Consider the following 9,078-nt stretch of genomic DNA (forward strand, 5'->3'; position numbering starts at 1 on the left):
TTTTTTTTTTTTTTTTTTTTTTTTTTTTTTTTTTTTTTTCAAATTCAATTATTATACCTTTACTGGTATTCAATTATTGAAGGAATAGTGGCATTCTTATACCCTCTCTGGATTCATGACAATTCTAGAATCCTACCTTTCTGGAGGCATCAAATTCAATTAGGGTAAGTGTACCATTTATTCGCCCACCTAAAAAACGTACCATTTATTGGCCCACCTGCCCACATTTATTTTTCTAATTTTTGTTTTTATGACTACAATTTTGGAATACTACTGGTTTGATAGCATTCTTTAAGCCCTTTCTTTTGATAAAATTGGATCTTGAAAAATTTCGTCGAGTTCAGACTTATGTGGCGTATGGTACAGGTGGGCCAATAAATGGTACGTTTTTTTAGGTGGGCGAATAAATGGTACACTTACCCTACTTGAAACAATTAGAGGGAAAAGACAACCAGCTTGTTTTATTTTCCCACCTTTTTCTAGAGATTCGCCTTTGAATGACATTGTTCTAGACCTTTATTCCTCCAGAGAAAAAAAGAGCTCTGAGTTTCAGTAGGTGTATTGGCCAGGCATGTCGCCAGGGGTACGCCCATTCAGAGTGAAAAAGCCACATATCTCCATAATCTCCACCAGCTGCTCTCCCCTCTTGTTGGTGTTTTTGTCCAAAGAGGTTCTTTCGGTCTGAAAGCCAGAGTCATTCAGGTCAGGGTAATCTAAGAAGTTTAGTTCTCCAAGTCTTTCCATTATACCAACAGATGTGCGATTAGTAGACCACGTTACTCAGCCTAGTTAGCTTGTAGGGTAGCGCGCCTGCCTTGTTAGCGCTAGGTCGCGGGTTCGATTCCCGCCTCTTGTGGATTTTATCCTATATATATAAGGTTCGGCCTCTGGCTGGCTTTTTCCTACCGCGGTTCTTGTATCCCCTCCTCTCTTCGACTTTGGGACAATGCCCTTTACGCAATTTCACTTGGAAAAAAACTACTTTTATCGAGTAACGATCAGTGGCGGCATTGCCAGATTAATAAGATTGGTTGAGTTTTACCACCGTGAATTGTCTCACTGGCTTTTTCCTGCCCCGGTTCTTGTATCCCCTCCTCTCTTCGACTTTGGGACAATGCCCTTTACGTAATTTCACTTGGAAAAAAAACTACTTTTATCGAGTAACGATCAGTGGCGGCATTGCCAGATTAATAAGATTGGTTGAGTTTTACCACCGTGAATTGTCTCAGGATTGAGTTCAATCCGAGGTTGACCTACGTACATATTAAGCAGATATAGGGAAATCCTCGTTTCATCTCAATACATGTCAACAAAATTTTTGAAAAGGCTCCGCTTTAGCACAGATGAGGGGGCCCCCTATTCAATATTTAATCATTTTTCAATCGGTTTTATCTTCTTGTTTGGTTCACAGATAGTTTCAGTCTCCGTTCCAAGCTCATGAATTGTCTCAGGATTGAGTTCAATCCGAGGTTGACCTACGTACATATTAAGCACATATAGGGAAATCCTCGTTTCATCTCAATACATGTCAACAAAATTTATGAAAAGGCTCCGCGCTTTAGCACAGATGTTTCCCCCTCCCCCTATTCAATATTTAATCATTTTTCAATCGGTTTTATCTTCTTGTTTGGTTCACAGATAGTTTCAGTCTCCGTTCCAAGCTCATGACCCAACACTCCATAGGTCACTCCACGTTCCTATCCCTGAGGAGTTTACGTCCTCACCCTTCTCCCTCCGTGTCGATAGATCTGATCAACTTTGCTGAAGGCAACAAGATGTCCCCCCTAGTACGACCCAAGCTGTCGGCCAAATATATGCATCAGCCTGTGTGAGTATTAACTTTAGTTACAAAGGCGGAAAAAGTATTCTTACTCTTATTTATTTATTTTTAACTGGATTATGGACCCACCTCGGTGGCGTAGTATTCAAAACGCTCACGGACGAGTCAAGGAGGAGGACGAGGTTTATTTTCAATTCCAGTTGAGGCATGGATTTTTTCTCACTTATTTGAGAAGTTGACCACATAATAATGGAGCGCTAAGGGTTAGGTGGTAGAGAACGCCTCCAGCGTTAACCTCGTCTAGTGGCCACTCAAGAGTCTATTATAATTCACCTATTCTAATGGGAATTATTGCCGTTAGCATGCGAAAAAATTAATGATATAACAATTGTCTGTACCTAGTTTACTTTACTCACATGGTTTTATTCAACGCGAGATCCTTCGGGGGCTTGCCTTTTAAACCACTTTTACCGGAGCCAAAGGTCGTTTACTGCCACTACCCTACGTTAACAATGTGGAATTGTGGATATAGTGATAATTATTATTGTTTCATTCCTCAGCTCGTCTGAATTTGAAGTGACTGAACTACCGGGTCTGCTCCTGAGTGATGAAGAGCCTGCTCCTACCACCCCCACTGTGTTAGCTGGAGCCTATCCTAGTAGTAGATCCTGTATTGTGGGACCTGCGGGACAACCTACATGTAAGTGGGAAATCTAACACAACCATTTCCACACGAGAAATTCAACAAGAGTTTTCTTTTCGGCTTGGTATTTGCTTCGGTGGTGTAGTTGCAAAGACGCTCGCTTCAGAATCAGTAGGACATGGGCAGTACTGCGGGCAAGCTATGAAATTTTGTTCTCAATTTTTTTTTTTTTTTTTTTTTTTTTTTTTTTTTTTTAAAATTTAAACAAACAAAAAAAAAAAAAGACCCCAGAGCAACCCCCCTTTTTTTTTTTTTTTTTTTGAGAATTTGACAAGACATACATAATAGTAGTAGCCTACGAGCAACCTCTGTGGCCGAGTGAGTATCGCACTAGACTTGCACGCCGGAAACCCTGGGTTTGATTCCCGGCGGGGTCGAAGTTTTTTTCGGTTTTGTGCTTGCTGTTTGGGATGCACTTAGCCTCGTGAGGACAATCGAGTAGAATTTTTAGAATATACCTTAGAATATACCTTGTTTATCCTGCTCGAATGAGACTAAAAAGTCCCTTTACCCCAGCAGTCTAAACAAGGTCTCGTGTATTTTATGGAGACGCTTCCAACCAATCACTGCCAACCGGTCTGAATCCAAGAGATTCAAGTCTGCCTTCGCCTTCTCCGGAGAGGGATGTGCCAAACAGTCCTCCTCCCTGTATAGAACCTCCTAGTGTAAGCTGTAGCCAAAGTAGGATAAGTACCGTTAGTTCCCAACCTCTAAATAGTTCAAGTTCTGTAAATAATCCAAGTTCTCTAAGTAGTCAGAATTCTACAAATAATCAAAGTTCCCTACACAGTCCACATTCTCAAAATAACCCAAAATCTTCGCAAAGTTCTCTAAATAATCCAAGTGTTGTAAATAGTCCTAAATCTTTGCATCGTCCAAATTCTCCAATTTCGAGTAGTTCTCAAAATAGTTCCGATTCTAAAGTAAGTTTAGGTCCCCTGTGTTCAGCTTGCACGCCGGAAATCCTGGGTTTGATTCCCGGCGGGGTCGAAGTTTTTTTCGGTTTTGTGCTTGGTGTTTGGGATGCACTTAGCCTCGTGAGGACAATCGAGTAGCGACCAGTGGCGGCATAACCAGTGTACAAAGATTGATGGTGGGAGTAGATGAGAATTAATAGTAAAGAGGAGGCACTTAGTAATGCTGTGATATCTAAATTAGTTGTGAAGCTCTTTGTTCTAACGTCTCGTTGCGTTATATAAGGCCAGCCACTCACTATCAGCGCCTGTCAGGTCTACCTGCAGTACTGTGTGCTCATCAGGTAAACCTGTCAGGTCTACCTGATAGTGAGAGGCTGGCCTAAAGCTACAGAGGCTGGCCTAAAACTACAACAACAAACCAAACATACAAGTAGAGATATAAGTAGAATAAAAAAAAAAACTCCTTTATTTTCATAGAAAGAATTCATGATTTGATAGGTAGTAGTACTGCTGGGGTAAAGGGACTCGTTATCCCTGTATGAATAGGCCCTACTTACTTCTTATCATAGGTTTTTATTATTTTTAAATTTGTATTTCAGTTGGTGAGAGTGAGACTGAGGATCTTCTTTGCTTTAAAACAAAGAATTCATGATTTGATAGGTAGTAGTACTGCTGGGGTAAAGGGACTCCTTATCCTCTATGAATAGGCCCTACTTACTTCTTATCATAGGTTTTTATTATTTTTAAATTTGTATTTCAGTTGGTGAGAGTGAGACTGAGGATCTTTGGAGTGGTCCGTGTTATCAAGGCATTTGTCTACCCCTGCATTTACCTCAGATGTTCCCATCCCTGGAGACCATATACTCTCAGGAAAACACACATCGACTAGAGCGAGGTATGTAAGAGTATCTGTCCTAGCCCATCTCAGTGGTTGAGTGGTTAAGAGCAGCTGTTCCCAACCTGGGGGCGATTTGAGGATCTCAGGGGGGGGCGAAAGAGAAAAGGGGCAATAGGGGGGCGATAAGGCTCGGATGGATGAGTATCTTATTGAAGGTACAGATAGGTACAAGTTTTCGAAAGTATCACGTAAAATGTAAAAAAAAAAAAAAAATGGGTATTCTAGGTTTATTGAGCTTCTGAAAGAATTGTTAGATGGGAAAAAAAGAAATAATAATAATAATACCAATAATAACTCAATTCTCCTTTTACATTGCAGGGCTCGACACGGAAATAACCTCAGATCAAGAAGCGGTAGACAGTGACAACGAGGTGGAGGAGAGCAAGAAGCCAAAGTTCAAACATGACCGGAGTTGTTATTTTTGCTAAAGTGTTATACGAGGAGGAATCAGCTCTAGGTTTATTGAGCTTCTGAAAGAATTGTTAGATGGAAAAAAAATAATAATACCAATAATAACTCAATTCTCCTTTTACATTGCAGGACTCGACACAGAAATAACCTCAGATCAAGAAGCGGTAGACAGTGACAACGAGGTGGAGGAGAGCAAGAAGCCAAAGTTCAAACATGACCGGAGTTGTTGTCTCCTATGCGTAGTCAAATATGCACCGAACAGGTCTCAGATATTGAGAAACAGGAAAATATCTTCCAGCTCTATACATCGGACTAGAACTGGTAAGTTTCACTTGCATTGGGTTTACAATTCAATTTTACAGTCAGTTTAAAAGAGTGTTAAACGGCCTTTTTACTTTCTATTACCTTTACGTATAGGGAACCTATACAAGGTAATGAGAAAGTATTGCAATCGGTCCAAATTTTCAAAATCGGAAGCTCTATACATCGGACTAGAACTGGTAAGTAACTAACCCACAGGTGTTTATTAAGATAGTCTAGGAGACATGGTGAAAATATGACCGGAGTTGTTGTCTCCTATGTGTAGTCAAATATGCACCGAAAAGGTCTCAGATATTGAGAAATAGGAAAATATCTTCTAGTTTTTACATCGGACTAGAACTGGTAAGTCTTTGCAGAGCAACATCCGTAGCCGTGTGGGTATCACACTAGACTTGCACTCTGGAGGTCCCGGGTTCGATTCTCGGCGGGGTCAAAGTTTTTTCGGCTCTGTGGTTGAAGTTCGGGGTGCACTCAGCCTCGTGATAGTCACCCATCCTGATATTAACCAAAGTCATTGTTGCTTAACCCTTATTTCGTAAAAACGGTAAGAGACATCGAAAACATTTGGTCATTCGGATGACTGCGTTAAGCAGGGAACGACATTTGTGCGACAAGCATTTATGCTTAACACAATTAATTTCCTTTTTATTATTTTTTTTTCTCCAGGTATCCATAAATTCACCATGAGCTCCCACATTGGACCGTGCTCTCTGTACAGCAGCCTGTACGTCCTCGCAGGTGTCATCTCTAGCTTCGTGTGGAATTTCGCCCCCCACTTCTTCAGTCCAATGTGCCTCATCACAGACCCCACAGCACCTCTAACGATCAAGAACCGCAAGGTACGGGGAAAGGTTCAAAAACACAAATCATGTACCGTACACCGTACTTTAATTAATAATATCTAGGTAAATTAGAAACTTAAGTCAGCTCCCATGGTGTCAATGCGCTCGCCTTGCACGCAGGAGACCTGGTTGGATTCCCGGCGGGGCGGCGGGGTAAAAAAATATGTACCTATCATGCAAATGATTGATTTCGTGACTGGCTGTTGCGGGGCCTACTCTGTACAAAGATTGATGATGGGAGTAGATGAGAATTAATAGTAAAGAGGAGGCACTTAGTAATGCTGTGGTATCTAAATTAGTTGTGAAGCTCTTTTTTTCCAAGAGGTTTGACAGAGGGAACTGTAACTGCTATGGTCTTATCGTCCCGAAATCGAAGAGAGAAGGAATACAGGATAGGAGAAAGCCAGATTTTTATTAAATATTTAGTTGTGTTGGGATTATAATGGCCAGGACCTTAATATGAGTTTAAGTTTCAGTCTTAGATTAAGCAACCTTGTTGGCCTTTGAAAAAAAAAACAATGGAGGAGTTGCAATTGGGAAAATATTATTAATAAAAGGTCGATTCCTACGTAAAAAGTTGTGAAAAATCCAAATCTGAGGTCAAAACTCCGAAAAAGTAACTTTAAAAGTTCGAAAATTCAATTTTTAATTGCCGTTGTAATGAAAAAGTTCAAAGAGTTGTGACGTCAGATTTCACGTCAAAATGCGCAGAAACGCTTGCGCACAAACAAACGAAGCGAGAGTCATGAATTATGATGTCATCGCCTACGGGAGCGTATGCAGTGACGTCAAACTTCACGATTTACCGGTATTTTTTAAATCGATTTATTTCGGTATCTAGAAGTCTGAACTTCACGATTTACCGGTATTTTTTAAATCGATTTATCTCGGTATCTAGAAGTCGTAGAAGAAAAAGAAAAATTCCGAGCGCGACTGATATCAGATTGCTTAATCCAAGAGTTAAAACTAGGATTGAACTCCAATTGTGATCCTAGCCGTAAATTACGGGAGCGTATGCCGTGACGTCGAACTTCACGATTTACCGGTATTTTTTAAATCTCTTTATCTCGGTATCTAGAAGTCGTAGAAGGAAAAGAAAAATTCCGCTTGTCCTCATTTTTCCTGCTCTATGACTTTGAAACATCACCCAACTACCCAAGTAAGCGCAACTGATCTATCAGATTGCTTAATCCAAGAGTTAAAACTAGGATTGAACTCCAATTGTGATCCTAGCCGTAAATATTTCAAACGTCTCAACATTTTTCAGTGTAGGAATTTAGAATATCACTCAAGGCCGTAACAGGCCTCAAGCTTCTTACGGTTGCCTAAGAAGACTGGCCTGTGTAGTTCAAGTCTCTCCGATAAATGTGTTCCCTGTTCCCTTGGACCTGCCACACACTTGACAGTCACCGGAAAGGTCTAACCTCTACGGACCTTAGTCATATTCTAAATACCTAGGTATAAATTACACAATGAAATAAATAATTATTACTGGGGAGATATAATTGAAAATCCTTGAATTATTTTATTAAAATGCGCTTTTAAAAACCAAAGAAATGTCTCCGTGTGTTCCGCTTTCCTTGACTTGAATACATTTGCAATTTTCTTTACTCAGAATTCCAAATATTTTTGCCATCCATTATCATTAAGTGGACCCACTTTGTCATTATTTTCCAATTATGTCTTTCTTCTTTAATCGCTGACTTAAAATGTCAGCATTGCATGACTAGGTTCACAACAATGTGAAATTATTTACAAATTGCCTCAAATGTCCGTCTGTCCGTCGTATTAGCAGATTTGTTCCATATTAATTATTAACCAAGAAAGGTGTAGCTCCTAGTCCTACCTACCTACCCATTGCTGAAGAAGGAATAGGTTCCTACCTAATAATATGTTTTCTAAATTCAAGGAATCTACGTAGTTGGTTCCAAAAGTTTCCGGTCCGACCTAGATTGAATAGAAAACTGCAAAATCTGACATAGAATAGAATAGAATATACCTTGTTTATCCTGCCAGAATGAGACTGAAAAGTCCCTTTACTCCCGCAGTCTAAACAAGGTCTTATATATTTCATAGGTATAGTTTAAACATATGTAAATGAAAAACCTTGTTTAAATATTGGTAAAAAATAGCTATTTTTTTACCAAAGTCTTCCCTGACATCAATATACTTATTGGATCGAATAGGTACCAAACCGATACCCCTCAGAAGGTGAGCTGAGTCCTTGTCCTCGACAGAGCCCAAAAATGATGTTTTGATCTCATTAGAATAGAATAGAATCCCCCTACAACTACCTGAAAACGGCTACTTTCCCTGTCGCGTATAATATCTCTAGTAGCGCGGTCAAACTTTCTTGACTTGGCGGGACGGAGCGCTACCGCGCTCCTTAATATACCCTGCTTATACTGCCAGAATGAGACTGAAAACTCCCTTTACTCCCGCAGTCTAAGCAAGGTCTCATGTATTTGGTACAATATTTTCAAAAATAAATTAAAATAGACCCTTGCTTAAATTAAAAAAAAAAAAAAAAAAAAAAAAAAAATAGTCATTTATTATTATAATAACACATTGAAACGGCATTTATTTTATTTAAATTAGAAAGTTCAATATACTTGTATCTAGTGTCCTGGCCGTAATGTATGGCCTACCTACTAATTTTACTATTCAAATTCTATCCACCTCTTTCACTTGTCCAAGGTAATGCCTATCAACATCTGGCTCCCGATCAACATCGCTGAGAGTCCGGCCTACGAAATCATTTTCGCCTTGGAGAGTTACACGTTCAGCATGAGTACCATTCTCTATTTGAGCATAGACGCTTTCTTCTTCTACCTCATCCACGTGATTAGCGGACAGCTCAAGCTGATTGACGCATCGTTCAAGTCTCTGTTCATTCTGGATGAGAGATTGAAGCACGAACACGCGACGAGACTGAGAGAAATGTCGAAGCTTCCGGGTACGTACTGCCCACCTCTGTGGCCGAGTGGTCAAGAGTAGACCCTCAACCCTGAGGTGCTGTGTTCGAATCCCGGCCAGGGCGGAAATTTTCTAACCAGACTTTTCCGTTCTTGGATAGGCATGGATGTAAAATAATGTGCCTTGAAGTAATGCAAAAGCGTTCCTGAGGTTCAATCTTTTTTTTTTTAAGCGTCCATACTCTTCGTCAGCGAATCAGCCCTAAAGTGATTGCTTTTGGGCTGATTTTT

At 40.1% G+C, this 9,078-nt stretch overlaps 1 protein-coding gene across 1 annotated transcript in view; it reads left to right on the top strand.

The window, feature by feature from the left end:
* Positions 1-9,078, top strand: part of LOC103519001 (rapamycin-insensitive companion of mTOR-like) — a 33,457-nt gene that overhangs the window by 16,521 nt on the left and 7,858 nt on the right. The window contains exons 15-18 of the mRNA XM_026830467.1: positions 1,599-1,828; positions 2,341-2,480; positions 4,161-4,295; positions 4,839-5,030. Of these exons, the coding sequence (XP_026686268.1) occupies positions 1,599-1,828; positions 2,341-2,480; positions 4,161-4,295; positions 4,839-5,030 (697 nt within the window). The remainder of the gene's footprint in view (positions 1-1,598; positions 1,829-2,340; positions 2,481-4,160; positions 4,296-4,838; positions 5,031-9,078) is intronic.

Source organism: Diaphorina citri, unplaced genomic scaffold (assembly GCF_000475195.1).
Source record: "Diaphorina citri unplaced genomic scaffold, Diaci psyllid genome assembly version 1.1 scaffold63, whole genome shotgun sequence".
NCBI classification, from domain to species: Eukaryota; Metazoa; Arthropoda; class Insecta; order Hemiptera; family Psyllidae; genus Diaphorina; species Diaphorina citri.